The sequence below is a fragment of the Myotis davidii genome, unplaced genomic scaffold (genome assembly GCF_000327345.1).
Source record: "Myotis davidii unplaced genomic scaffold, ASM32734v1 scaffold419, whole genome shotgun sequence".
Lineage (NCBI taxonomy): Eukaryota > Metazoa > Chordata > Mammalia > Chiroptera > Vespertilionidae > Myotis > Myotis davidii.
Genome location: NW_006294998.1, coordinates 2,285,571 through 2,301,520, shown reverse-complemented (window position 1 = coordinate 2,301,520; position 15,950 = coordinate 2,285,571). Strand labels below are relative to the sequence as shown.

Sequence of the window (15,950 nt, the reverse complement as noted above, 5' to 3'; positions counted from 1 at the left end):
GGGGGGTAAGAGATCAACCAAAGGACTTGTATGCATGCATATAAGCATAACCAATGGAAATAAGACACTGGGAGATAGGGGAGGCTAGGGGACTGTCTAGGGAAAGGTATTAATTGGACACATATGTAATACCCTTTGTAATAAAAAAAAATAAAATAAAATAAAATAAAAATAAAAAAATAAATAAATAAAAAAAAGAGTGTCTTTAAGAGATGGAGACGGCATGGGTTCCAGTAATACATTTTCATCTTAAATCAAAAACTGTTTGAACTGTTGACCTCAATATTGCAATAGAGTATATGATATGCATACAGTCTTTAAAATAATTTGAATTAAAATATATTTTGTTTCACAAATTAAATATTCCTTATCTATGAGAGATATCTGAGATATTTTTATCTATAATCACAAAGGAATTTCACTTCTTTCCATGAGAACAAAGGTAATTTCATCCAATTTTATAGGGTTGTCACAATATTGAAACAATCTGTATGGTTATTCTATTATTCAAGACACCATGTCTGTGCACATAAATAATCTTATCAATCAAGTCCTACAAAAAGGCCGTCAGGAGAAGAAATCTTGCCAACATAATCACTTTGCTCCTATAATGAATAATAGACTCAGCATTGGCCATCAATTTATCTTATTGCTGCGTTTGGCATATTTCCTCTGGAGTAAACTTGATGAATATGAAAAAAAATAAAAACATAAATATCTCTATTATCCACAAATATGACATACGGTCATTTGATATTCATTTTTTCAAAAGTTGGTGGCATTATTTAAGTAACTGTAGGTTTCTGAAATGAGCATCATATATGATGACCTTAGTGCTTTCACACACCAATCACTATTAGACTTCATTATTTTTTCTCAAGAAAAATGTAGTTAATAATTTAAAATTGTAACATTCACCAGGATTGTACTTTATATTGAATCTTTCTTAGCTAAATTCAATAGTCCAGTATTGAACCATATCCAGTAATGTTTTGGCAACACTATATCAAAAAATTACTATAAAAATAAGAATTGGTTGGAATTAAATGTGAAAATAGCACTTTTTTTCCAAAAAGAAGAAAATAATGCTTCAGAATATTAATATCACTATAACATGGTTTCATTCAACATAAATAACTACAGAGCAAATAAAAATATAAAACCTCCCCCAGTACTTTGTAAGTATATTTGCAGTTTTTATGTAACTGTCCAGAAATATTCTATGTAGAACCAATATCAATGTTTTTTATTTATTCAAATCTGCTGATAAAATATATAATATTCTATTTTAACTATTTTTATTTGAAATTATTCCACATTAGCAAATATAAATATGCATCATTTTTTTACTGCCACATAATATTCCATGGAGAATATAACACACTAAATCAACCAGATATGATGGATATTTAGATTTTATTATTAATTTTGTATTGGAAAAAAACCTGTTCTAAATTTATATCAAGAATTGACTGAGTCATGAAAGAATTAAAAATTCAATTATATTTTACAGAAGTCAAAGTACACATGAGCATTTTCTCAAGATCACATAGAAAAGAGATATCACCCAATCAACTTACTTTGGAGCATTAGGGAGTCAAGTTTTGGGGTAACTAAATGAGATAATGTTTGTGAAATATTATCTAACTACTAGGGATCCAGTCCACGAATCTGTGCACCTTGAAAGGAACTGTGGGCTGCAAAGCTGTGGTGGGCATAGAGGCGGGTGTTGGCCCATCCTCCGTGCCCCGGCCCAGCCCCTCCTGGCGCGGCCCCTCACCCCCCCCACACACACACCTCCACCCCGGTCTGCCAGCAGCCCTGCTAGCACCGCTGCTGCTCCCACGTGCTGAGGGCGCTGGCCCTGCTCGCACCTGCTGATGGTGTGGAGCGATTGGGGCTGGCGTCAACAGTGGGTGCAAGCTGCGGCTGCTGCCCCAGTCGCTCCTCGGGAGCAGGGGGAGGTGGGGATGCCCTCAGGGATGATCAGGGCCAGCAGCTGCTGCTAGAACCCATTGACAGCACCAAGCAATCAGGGCCAGGCCGGGTGCCAGCAGCTGGTGTGAGCACGGCTCTGGCGCCAGCAGTGGGTGTGAGTGGGGCCGGCACCAGCAGCAGATACGAGTGCCGGGCAGGACCACAGCGCATGGAAGCAAAGAATTTTTAGTAACCTCTAGAGGTTCGCCCTGATAATAGCGACCGGTGCCCCACCTTGTTCTGGTGCCCCTGCTCACCTGCTCTACCATCCCGATGTGGCCAATGCCCGCCATGTTCTGTGTGCACACCCTGGTGGTCAGCGTACGTCATAGTGACTGGTTGTTTGGTTGTTCAATTGTTCGGTTGTTCCACCATTTGGTCTATTTGCATATTAGGGTTATATATATATAGATTAGAAAACAATCAGGGCTGGAAAAATGTTCATTTTGGAAGTAGCCCAGAGATGGGGGTCAGGGGCCAGTATGTGAGGCCAACCAAGGGTTGTGGAAGTAGTTTGAGGACCCATGAGATAGGGATGAAAGAAAAGAATTATGCTCAGGACAGAGAAATGTCAGTTACCAGGAGGAGATAGAAAAGCTGTTTGAGAAAAAAATCAGGCAAAGTGAAAGCTGCTCCCAGAAGAGTGGTGTTACACAGCACACTCAGGAGTGGCTAACAAACAGAAGGCCGGGGGTCTAGGAAAGGGGAGGCATGAGCTGGAAGCAAATGAAAATAATGGCAATCACTCTCTATCAGAAATGTGGGCACTTTCTTTGGAGAATTCTTACTATAGATGAGCTATCTTTATTCATAAACTGTGAATGAGGTCTTAAAAATATATAATGCAGAAGAAAATATATTCTTTGGGTTGAAAATACTATCCTTCTAAAAAGTTTTCTCAATCATTAACATCTCCCACAATATGTCCTATTAACAAACCTCAGACCAACTAGTCAGAGAGGAATGGGGCAAATTGAACCATACTATACTATACTATACTATACTATACTATTATATTATACTAATATAATATAATTAATTTATATCAAATCTATATTATATACTAAATCATTAATTAATTACCATGAGATTCTCAGTAGCACCCGTAGAAAAATTGTTAATACACAAAAAAGTTCAATTCCAGTTTGAACAGTATGAAAAGAGAAAATATAAGTCAAAATAGAATTTAATCACTAGATCTAAATGGCAGATATTTTACTGGCATCATAATACTACAGGCAAAATACGATGCATGCTGACTGCTTTCAGTAAAGGCAAAGAAGGTATATTTACAAAATATGATCCAACATTCAAAGAGCAAAATGAAAAAAAAAAATAGAGCACTGGCCATGTCAACCAAATATTTTATTTTAAATTATTCTTTAAATTATTGAATTAAGATATAATTATTTAAAGTTAATTATAGTTCCTTTCTTCAACAACTTTTCTACGAAATCTAAGAAGTTCTATGAGGTATTCAGATATAAATTGCAAATTAATTATTTAAAATCAGAAATGGTTATGATCACCCAGAAATATGTAGACAGCTTTTATTATATAAATTTATATTAAAATAAATTACAGTATATGTTTAACATGGCAATTTTACTTGTTATATGACCTTTCCAATGAACTCATCACTCTTGTGGCAACTAAACCACCTATCTTTACATGGATAGGCATCTTTGTAAATCTGAAAGCTTAACACCCTACTTTTCTTTTTGCACATTGCTAAAAATAAAACACACAAAAATATCCAAATCCAAACACAATATAAGCTGACATTCTATAATAATCACCAGCATTGGAAAATCAAAGGACTAATTTCCAGCCAATTATGTTAATCATGGTTATATATTATAGAGGGAGAAATTTAAACTTTGTCAAGCTCAGGGGATTACTTGAGAGTACAATCAGTTATAGGAAGCAAAAGAAAATAAACTGTCAAAGAAATTCTAGACAGTGAGGAAAAAAGGTAAAAGTTCAATTTCACTCCCAAGTTTGAGGAACAATTGACAACATACAAATAAACAATGTTTCAAACAAACATAACAAACATACATTAAAAGCACCTACTCTTTCTTATCTAGTCTCTCTCTCTCTCTCCCTCTCTCTCTCTCTCTCTCCCTCTCTCTCTCTCTCTCAGAGGTACTTATAAGGTAATAGGGTAAACATATAACTAATGCTGATTCACAAATCCATATATCAATGAATCTTTGCATAGATATTCACATTTCACTGAATTTCCTCATTTTCTAATATTCATAAAGTTAAACTTAAAAAAATAAAATATTTGATAAACAACAAATATTTAGATAGAAGGTAAATGATACTTGATTGAAAAAGTAGAATTTTGGGGTAAGTCATAGATAAGTAGAAAATAAGAGGGAATACCACAGAATGTTGTAAAATGTCAAAAGGATCATATGTATTTTTAACAAACTAAAGAGAAGGAATTACTGTATACTCTAACCCATGTGGCAAAGTTAAACTGGAATAATCCACTGAAGATCTGGAAAAAGAACGCTAGGATGAAAGTAGCCATTATGTTTTCACAGACCACTGCCCATAAAATACCTTTTTACTATGTCTTCTCCATTCCAGCATGGCAGTCCATCAGCAGCGGCTAAGTCATTAACACAAAGCTGATCAGCCAGACCCCCATAAAATGACCCGTGCAGTCGAAGGCTGTTGATAAATTCTCTGAATGGAAAAAAACACACAAAGAAAACTATTAAAACCAAAAATCCATAACAAATGCCAATATAAATGGCCTAATTTGATAAATAAAAGGTCTAGAATGCAAATTATTGTTTTCTCTACCTATTTTTATATATTTTCAATACTTTTCTAACAATCAAGATAAATACCACACTCATTTTTAAAAACATGCATAGAAATTGTGCGTGCACGCGCACACACACACACACACACACACACTTCACTTAGTTTCCCTAGAAGCTCTCACTAGCTGTTGGCTTGGAAACCACAGTGATAACTAATTACTTCCTTTTCCATATAGAAATGTCAGAGTCTTATAACATGCCAATTGTTTGCTTACTGATTAAAAGTTTAGTAGTAGACTTATGATTTTCCCATCTGGATCTTCTCTTTGGTGTCTAAGAACATAAAGTGATGTGTTTTTACTGAATATGAAAAAACAAGATATGCAACATATTTCAGAGGCTTGAAAATAAAAGTTATTGGAAGGAAAACTACTTTAATATGTTAACTAACTTTTCCCCTTTCACTATACTCCCTTCCTCCATCAAGTTCAGAAAGGAATAATTCAGCACAAAAGCAGTTTGTTTGGGTTTTCAATTTAGAAAGCCAATAATTTTGAGTTTTAAAACCAAGTCTTTCAGGTTCCAAGAACTTGGTTTTAACATTTCAAAAGACCACGTCCTGAAGACTTTAGTTTGAATGTTTTTTACATAAACAAATGCTTTGGAAAAAATGAAAAGCTACTAGCTTGATACATAGGAGATAATTTCTGGGCTAGAAGGAAGGGGTAGGAAAATGAAAAGTTTGAATGAAAGCAAACTTCAGAAATTCATGGCTTGAGTAGTTAAAATGTAGCAATTATGAAACTGCATCTCCCACTGAAAAAAATTTTTAAATTTCTTTAAAAATTGGATCAAAAACAAGGGGTGAATCTTTAGTATAGCTGAAATAACTATTTTTTAATAAATACGATTTTGACGAGTGACAGGCTCAAAGTATTAATTTCATAATTCTTTCTTACGGTTTTCATAGAACTATTTTGTTTTTTTAAAACTGATGGAATTGTAAATAACCATTCATCTGGAATGATAATTGCGATTCTCAAATATGCAACATCTGATATCCTAGAGACGATAAGAAGTCCCCACAGCAAGTGTTTGGTGAGTATTTAATCAATTTTTAGCAAAGCTTGGCCAGACAAGTAATAACAAAATCATCACAGGAAGCATAAATCTGATTCAACTCTAACTTACACTCAATAAAAAAATGCTTTATTTTCCTTCTAGCATAGTAACTACTTATTTATACTTTGTCAGTTTTCTCTACTAGAAAATAAAAGCCCTCCTTAATGTCTATATCCTCACTAACTCGAGTGCATGAACAAATATCAATTCTCATGTTGCAGCTACTAAAATATAATTGAGGGTGACTGGTTCTTTCCTAGAGACGTGGAGTTTAATGATGTTTAAGAAGTGTCCTGAACCTACTTTGAATCGACGAATTTTCTAGAAATGAAGACTCCTGGTACAAACGGCTGAAATGCTAAGACCTCAAAATTGATGGTGTAAAACTGAATAGATATTTTTTATGGAAGCCCAACCAACATCCTCCAATCTTGGTGAATGTCGCCCTGGTTTCATTTATCCCTTCACAACCAATAGACCACAACGGGGGAAGCTTTGCTTCTGTATTTTGCAGTCCCCCTTCCCAGGACTACTGCAAGCGTCTCAGTCCAAGTTCTTACCTGCTCTCTCTGGGATTATATACCTCCAATCTCCTTCCTAACAACCACCTCCCATCCACCATGAAAGCTACCTTCTAAAATTCAAATCTGATATTCCACAGATTGTCACTCACTCACCTAAAACTAGCAATGGTTCTTCACTCTCTACAGCATGAAATCCAAATTTCCTGGAAAGGTATCTGAGGTACCCACTCACCTCAATTTCAGCAGTTCCCCAAACCATACTTTAGGGTTCCACAAAAATGAGATACTTGCTATTCCCCAAACACACCCAAAAGGATTGTATCCTAGAAGATTTCCATTTATTCTATAAACCATTAGCTATTAGTTATTTGTCAAAGAGAAGGACACACTATTGAGTACTGAGCTCTGCACTGGCACCAGGAATCCACAGCTACAAGACAGTTCCTGCCTTCAAAAAATGCACTTTCTGAGGAAAATCCACAGTAATAATACGAGATTAACAGGGCCACATTTGAGTACAGAGAAGGAATCAGGAAATATTTACAAAACAAGGTAACACTTTGGTGTTCCATGCGAAAAAAACAAACAAGCATCCTGGCCCATGTGGCTCTGTTGGTTGAAGCATTGTCCTGTGCACAGAAGGGTCTCGGGTTCAATTCCTGCTCAGGGCTCATAGCCAGGTTGCAGGTTTGATCCCTGATTGGGGAGCATATGGGAGGCAGCTGATTGATGTTTCCCTCAAACATTGGTGTCTCTCTCTCTCTCTCTCTCTCTCTCTCTCTCTCTCTCTCTCTCTCTCCCCTTCCCTCCCTCCCTCCCTCCTTCTTTCTTCCTCCCTCTCTTTGAAATCAATGAAAACATTTCCTCAGGTGAGGATTAAAAATAACAAAACAAACAACAACAATAAAACCATAATAAGCAAAGGTAAAGATGAAAGTGCATTATGTGTTGTTCAGACACTCATATGCAATTTAGTCAACTAGTGGGGAGTGTGCTTATGGGAATTGTAGTTAAAAGGTAAGAAGAGATCAGATTATAATCAGCCTTATTGATCATCATAAAATGTTTCAGTTTTATTCAGAAAGGCAGTGGGAGCCATTGCATTTTTCCAATAAGCATGTGACTTGATCATCATGGGAATATTTTGGAAACAGAAAGCTGTGAGGTCATTTAGGGGCCTAGAACCAAGATTCAAGGGAAGAAAATACAATACTGTTTTTTTAAAAAAGCCTGCCTGTCAGCATCATGCAAAGTGATAGATGGGAAAGACATTAGGAATCTAGAATTGACAGGTAAGATAAAAGGTTTAGGTTTAAGGAAGGTAGGGGAGGGTATGGGTAAGCGGGAGAGATCAACCGAAGGACTTGTATGCATGCATATAAGCCTAACCAATGGACACAGGCACCAAGGGGGTGAGGGCATGAGCGGGGAGGTGGTGGGGCAATGGGGGGATAAGGACACATATGTAATACCTTAATCAATACAGAAATTAAAAGTAAAAAAAAAAAAAAAGGTTTAAGGTAACTTCGAATTGCCTCCCCTGGCCTCTAACACTTCCTGATGACTGAGCAGGTTGGAGTCATTCACTGAGATAAGAAATGAAGGAGGGAGATATCTTCTCAACTGTCCCACATTATACTTAACCTGCTCAATAGTGTCATATTTCCGTGGTACACATCACTTTGTGTTTTGGTACATAATGTACTTAGTTATTAAGTGTTATTGTTTTTTATCTGTCTCCCTTCTCTTGAATAAAAGACTCAGGCAAGTAGGAAATTTTTTCTTCTGGGTTTGTTTTGTTCATTAGTATAGGTCTTAAAGCAGTGGGGGGGCCTATAGCAGACTCAATAAATAGTTATTGAATTAATAAATGAGTAAACACTAATTCCATTCTCAATGTGTTCAGTTTGAGATTTCATTGGAATATTCAGAAAGAGAAATCCAGTAGAATGATCCTCTCAAACTTAATTAATGTAATATCTGGGGACCTTGCCAAAATGCAGATTTGGGTTCAAAGGTTGTGGGGTAGGACCCTACATTTCCAAGAAGCACTCAGATGATGCTGACGCTATGGGTACAAGACCATGACTACATCCAAGTTTGCTGTTGGACATGTGATCTTGGAGCTCAATGCCCTGGACATATGATCTGGGAGGCATCATCTGTGGAGGTGCTAGCTGAAGCCCTGGATATGGATGAAATCTTTCAGGAAAATAAAATGCAGCCAGGAAAAGCCCAAGGGACCCAGAAAGAGCAAAGGAAGAAAAGCTTTAATGCTAGAGAGCAATGAAAACTTAAAAAATGAGAGAATCTGAACTGGGAGAGTTCTTCATAGTGTAAAATGCCATGATCAGCAGTTACCTAAAATACTGAATATGTCCCTTATATGCAGTGACCACCATTGCTATGGACTAAATTGTGTCCCCCAAAATTCATATGCTGGAGCCCTAACCCTCAATGGGACTATATTTGGAGAGAGGGCCTTTAAAGAAGTAATTAAGTTTCAATGAGTCATATGATAGGAGCCTATTGTGATATGACTGGTGTCCTACTGAGAAGATACAGAGATGTCCGGGGTACAGGAACACAGAGAAAAGGCCATGTGAAGACACAGGCAAAGGTGGCCATCTGCAAGGCAAGGAGGAAACCTCGGGATAAATCAACCTGCCAACAACTTGATCTTGGACTTCAAGAATCAAATAACTGTGAGAAAATTAATTTTTGTTAATTAATTGTTTAAGCCACCCAGTCTGTAGCATTTCGTTATGGTAGCCCAAGCAAACTAATATAATAGTTAAAGCACTTGGGGGAGGGTAATAAAATTTATATTTGCAGTATGATGAGCATTATATAGGGGGTGAGAACCTGGAAGTGGAGAGTCCCAAAGGAAAGTTAGGGGAGTTTCGTGTGTGTGTGTGTGTGTGTGTGTGTGTGTGTGTGTGTGGTTGCGCGTGCATGCACACGTGTGCGTGCACACACGCACGCACACACACATGCTTGTATGAATAAGGAAGAGCTTTGAAAAGATTTGTATGTGAAAAGGAAGGAGAACACAAGGTTATGCTGTTATAAGCTTGTTCCCAAACATCCCAAATGTCTACCTTCTGGGCACAAAGCGCCTTTGAAGTCCTTTGGTTTTGTGACTTGCTCTGCATTCTGGTAAATGCATGCAGAAGTGAAGTATGTTCCGTCCAGCCTTCAGCTTTAAGGACCAATGTGGCTTTGCCACCTTCTGTTTTCCTCTCCTGTGACAACAGGGAGTATTTTACATGCTGGTTGCTCTGTAATTCTGAGGCTTAAAGCCAGGACAACTTGAACAGCCAGGACTGGTCTAAAATGGGCAAAGATTGCCAACAAAAAACTCTGTGTTTGTTTTTTTTTGTCCTAAATCAATGATAGATTTGGGTTGTTTACTACTACATCATAATTTAGTCTCTTAATTGATGCAAAGATAAGAAAAGTAAATTAATAATTAATGAACCACAAATTCTGGAAAGAAGGATTACTGAAAGCAGATAGGGTAGTGAGCTTTGGAGCAAATTCTCTGAGACTAAAATAATGGAAGGAAGTCTATGTGAATGTTGGGATAAGGTTTGGTTTGTGGGGCCAGAAATTTCAGGAGAGAACCTACTTTGGAACTCTATATTCCATGTCTGGCAGTTTTTAAATCACAGGAATTAAAAGTCGGATTGCAAAAAGAAGTTGCATGAAGGTCAAGGGGGTCTACGATGGATACAGAAAATAATAATAATTGCAGAAAATAAAGGAGTTAAAACAATAGTAGCCATAGTGAGGTCAAGATTTATCTACCCCCACAGAGCCAATTAATGCTGCTCCTATTACAAGAATCCACAGTTCAGTTCCCAGCTCAATACTTGGTGTACGACACACCATACCTCCTTTTCCAGTTACATGAAATCCCTCAATGAATAAAACATTATATTCTTTGGAATAGTCAGAATTTAGGTTGCTGGGAAGGTGACTATATCATTACAATTATTTTTCTATGAGAATATTTCCAGTTAAAATTAACAGCATAACAAATTCAGGGAGATGTTAGAAGTTCCAGATAATTATCCTTGAGGGACTGTGTTACATATGCCAGTTGCTCATCTTGGTCTTAAAACATCTCTAGAATACTGAAATCAAATATAATTACTACAAGCAAGTTTTAAAATATTTTTTTAAAAAAACAGGCAAAGATTCCTGATCAGAATACTTATTCACAGCCAATATGTCAGGGCTATATACAGTTTCATAATTTTTGATTTGTGCTTGCAACAGTCTAACAAATGATTTATCTCCTTTGGTTTTGCCCACTCATTTAGCCTTCACTGCAAGCCCCATACTGTTGTAAGAATTAGTTTTGGGAATCAGCCATATCACATTCCTACTTTCAAATCCTAAGAATTCAAGTCAAATGTCTTACCATGGCATATACTCTTTGCCCCTAGCATCCTATGACAGTCCCCTACCCTCCACTCACACACCCAGCCAAAAACCACATACTTCTATTGCATAAGATATTTCAACATTAACCAAATAATATTCCAAGTTAGCACATACAATTTCCTATACCCAGAACTGCCTTCTCCTCCTGCTCCACTCTCCCAACCCCTACCCATCAGTCGTGATCCAGTTGAAACCTCATTTCCTCTCTGACCCCTGCCCACAGCCTGTGTGGCTTCTGTTGGTTCATCCTGTTTCTCACAGCACTTAGCGCCTGTTCTACAACCCTAGCTTGGTGGTATTGTAACTCCTCTGTTTGTATATATGCCTCCCTGATTATAATTCCTCTGTTTGTGTATATGTGTTCCCTAAAGGCAAACATCATGTCTTCTTCATGTTAAAAAAAAAAAAAGCTTTTATTTATTTTAGAAAGAGAGGAGAGAGAAACATCGACTGGTTGCCTCACACACTCACCCTGGCTGGGGATGGAACCCTCAACCTGGGCATGTGCCCTGACCAGGAATTGAACCAGTGACCTTTTGGTACATGGGACAATGCTCAACCAACTGAGCCACACCAGCCAAGGGCAAAAGCTATGTATTTTTTTTATACCCCCAAGGTTTGGATCACAGTTTGGTACCCAACAAGCACGCAATAAATTTTGGTTGAATTGAGTCAGATGCAGTATTATTTTTTTACAGCTTCCAGAATTAGAAATTTCTACAGGAAATACATATTTTAAAATGATAATGATAATTTAAAGCACTCCAAGAACACAGCTGACTTGGGAAACTTTAAATTTGGAGACCTATTCCTAGATTGTGGAGAAATATCAGGAAAATCTTTCTGGTCCATTGCACTAAAAATGAAGAAATCTAAAGGACAGGATTTCAGACTGTGACAGATTCTACTAAACAGGCTCCAGACAGATTATAAATGTGATGCTGAAATTAATATGTAGTTACATATTAATATTTAGTCACACTGCTTTGTAAGATAGCTATCATAATTAATGATCACAGATATACTATATTGTGAAAAAGAGCCTAAGAAATCCTCTATTCTGGTAGTTCCCTGTCCTAACTGCACTTTATCATCACCAAGGAAACATGTAAGCTGCATGCACAGATTTCTCCCTCAGACATTCAGATTAATTGGTCCAGGTTAGGATCCAGGCACCTGAGTTTTTCTGGATTTTCCTACCTACAGGATCCTGATGTGCAGCCAGGGTTGAGAACCAGTGATTTAATCCAAACCTGTTTTATTATAACTAGAGACCTGGTGCATGAAATTCATGCACTGGGGGGCAGGGGGTCCTCAGCCCGGCTTGCACCCTCTCACATCCCGGGACCCCTCGGGGGATGTCCCTGGGGATCAGTCCTAAGCCGGCAGGCAGACATCCATCTCATAGTCTGGGATTCCTCTCGAAGTCCGGGACCCCTTGCTCCTTACTGTCCGCCTGCTTGCTGCTCCTTAGTGCTGCCACAGAGGTAGGAGAGGCTCCCACCACTGCCACTGCGCTCACCAGCTGTGAGCCTGGTTTCTGGCTGAGTGGCACTCCCCCTGTGGGAGTGCACTGACCACCAGGGGGCAGCTCCTGCATTGAGTGTCTGCCCCCTGATGGTCAGTGTGCATCATGGTGACTGGTTGTTCCACCATTCAGTCAATTTGCATATTAGGGTTTTATTATATAGGATTAAAGAAAATGAAAATCAGAAAAATGAAAAGACCTGTGAAAAGTAACTAAGTTAGTCAGGCCTTTAGTCTGACAAAAGAACTAAGTTACTTTTAATAATTAATTAATTCATTCGCTTAAAATGCCAAAACTTAGCAATGTCAGGCTGATACTGGATGTCTGAAAAACTAAACTTGAATGTTTACATAGAAAAATATTTTCATCCCTCTTTAAATGTTTACAGAAATTATCACACTTTCAACAGAGCACACTTATTAGTGGACTAGGAAGCAGGTAGGTGACTTCTTCCTATCAGAATTGGCACTTAGGAAGTAATATGTTCAGACAGGATTTCTCTGTGTATCTGTACAGTCTGCATGGTCTGGTAGGAGAGCAGGGAGTGGGGTACATGCTGACCACTGGCTAATGAACACCTTTGTACACTTTGCTAGCACAGCAAAGAGGGAAAAGGCTGCAGCACAATTGCTCATTCAGAACTTACAACCTTGTTTGCCCTGAGCTCACTAAAGGCAAGAGGGAAACATGGACCAGCATAGTTATTGCTTCATTGCTCCCTGTGCCCTTGAGGCCAGCAGTGCCAGAATGGTCTTCTGATCTGTCACGTGGCCAAAAAAAAAGTAAGAAAACACAACTCACCCTGAAGTTGTCCTGTCTTTGTTCAGTTGACATAGGAACGCCTAGTTACAATAGTAAAATGGAGCAACAATTCTGATTGGCTGCTCCTTTATAATTGTCTTTAATCATTTTTTCAAATAATAAAAATACCTTTTCCGGGTAGTAAAATAATTAAAAAGCACATGAAGAACAAGTTAATATATGCCTTTTATAGTTTTTACCTCTCTCCCTCCTGAGGAAACCAACATTAACAGCCTGGACTGTTTTCTTCAGCTTCCTTTATGTGTATAACAGTAAGTAACCCAAAACAGACAGAGATATATAAGAAGAGACAAAGAGATAGTTTGGTTTTGCAAAACTAGGACCAAGCTATACACATACATGACATTGGCTTTGCTCACTTGATAATACATCATGGACCCATTTTATGTTAATAAATCTCAGTCTTGCCCTCGCTGAGCAGCTAAGTGGATTAGAGCATTTTCCCTATAGGCCAAAGTTCGGAGTTCAATCCTCAGTCAGGGCACATACAAGAATTAACTAATAAATGCACAAATTAGTGGAACAACAAATTGATGTTTCTCCCTCTCTCTAAAATCAACTAAAAAAATCTGTCTTACTTATTTTTATGTAGTTGTACAATGTTCCATAAACTAGATATAGCAACACTAGCATAATCTATTAAAGTATTCCGTTAAGCTCATTTATACTGTAATTTACATGGCTGGCGCTTCTCATAGGTAGGGTCTGAAGAGTGGCAACCACATGTCCCAAACTGTGCTGATCTTCTAGGGGCTGTTTTCACTTAGGCATATGGCTCTGATCTGCACTGGACTTGGCACTGCATTTCATTAGATGCTGCTGGAAACAGAGCTGTGTTCAAAAGGCATACCGCTCAATCTTATGTCTTCATCTAAAGGGAATTTGTTTCAATTTTAAAACATTTATAAACTGTCACATATTGCACTTCCCTCTCTTTTTTGCACACAACATAAAATAAGCTATTTCTAATTTTTGGCCAAATCTAATTAACTGGAAAAATGTTGGAGAAGAATTTTATTTTTAAAAGGCGCATTTCTCTGTGGATAGCTGCAGACCACACATTTCTTTACTTAATGACATGTATTGATTTTTTTTTTTTACCCCTAAAGTCAGTCTACACATAACACAGAACCCAAATTAAAAGCAGTGCCTCGCACACTGTTTGAAAATATCTGTAGAACAAAGGTCAAGCGTGCAGTTTGCTAGTTAATGGCCTGAGGCAAAGTCAAGGCTAATGTGGCGCTAGTGAGCAGGCTCACCCCTGCAGGGGTGTCTGACCACAGTTGTCAAACAGTAGACTTTCAAAATGTCAGCCTCTTGCTCAGCAGAGGAAATGTATAATTACATGTTCCTAGATAAGTTCTATTTCCGCTTGCTATTGAATCCATATTTAATCATTTTTCTTCTCAACGAAGTCATTCGAATAGACACAATATTTTTATAAATTTTCATAACTAGAAAAATTATAGATTTCTATACTATAGCAGTAATAGTTTTCATTGTACACATTTGAAAATACTTCAATGCCTATAGTTAGATCAGCTATAGGGAGAAACGAAATCTAGGTTCTTGGCCACTTTCTAGAGAGATTTTGTGATGTACGGAGAATGGGAGGAGAGGGTGAAATTGATACTAAGAAGCCATGCAATATACAGCACCAGGCACCTTCCTCACAAACATGAATGTGTTTCACGCACATGGCATTCCGATTTGATTAAACAGAAAAATGCATTTTTTTTTTTCTAAAGGAGTAACTCAGAGAGTCTGCTCTCTGAACCCCACCTGAACTCACTGCTCATTATGGAAGCTGTGACCTGAGGATCCACACCATTCTCTAAGAGAAGGATTTTATTTCCTGACTAAATGATTCCAGGTTTTTTGCTCCTCATAGGAAGTCTCCTTGTTCATGTGGCATGGTTTCCCCTCATTAGAAGACTGACTGTGCTTTCTCAACAAAGCTGAAGGAGTTAAGATGGGTGGTAGGTTAGGGAGCATCAGGGAAAGGAATGGGAAGGGGAAATGGAAATATGCAAATGTCCTTAGCTACCCTCTGCGGAGGATTCTTTTCTGACAGGTGGTGCATGGTTAGCTCTCTCTGGTGGTGGTTTTATACTAACCCTGAGCTGGACGTCCCCAGCTCTCTGTATAATTAGTACAGACACCTCTATTTCTCAATGTTCAATAAACCTCTAAACCTCACACATTATCATTTAATGTCCCAATAAAAAGGTCCCTTTCTGAAAGCATCTTCCTCTAAAAAGAATGATTTAAACCTGATGTCCAAACTGGGTTTTTAAAACCAGTTCTCATCTCGTTTACCCATGTTGTAAAAATGTACCTTAAAATGCATAGACTCTGTTTTCTATTAGAAAGGACTTTAAACAAAGGCCTTACTCATTTATAAAACCAAACACTGAACCAAGTGTCTAATATTTAAAGAAATCAGATACTATTAGGGAAATTGAGCATCCAAAGAGAGATGTGATAGAATTTCTCCTGCCTCATAATTTTGTTTTTTAATAAAATTATGCAGTTGTTTGTTCAATTTACTAATTTCAAAAAGCATACTATTGGCTTTTCTATAGAAAATATTTTTGAGCACATGATTGGTTCAAGATTAACAAAGATGTTTAGCCAAATAGAGTATTTACAAATCTAAGGATTCTAATATAGGTCATTCACACAAAAAGTCACTTTGAGTCCCTATATTTTGAGATTCAGCATTTTAGGTCAAATCTT

At 37.6% G+C, this 15,950-nt stretch overlaps 1 protein-coding gene across 1 annotated transcript in view; it reads right to left on the bottom strand.

Moving 5' to 3' along the window:
• Window positions 1-15,950, bottom strand: part of GPC5 (glypican 5) — a 1,306,619-nt gene that overhangs the window by 967,357 nt on the left and 323,312 nt on the right. Inside the window, exon 5 of the mRNA XM_006769575.2 lies at window positions 4,555-4,680. Coding sequence (XP_006769638.1) covers window positions 4,555-4,680 — 126 coding nt within the window. The remainder of the gene's footprint in view (window positions 1-4,554; window positions 4,681-15,950) is intronic.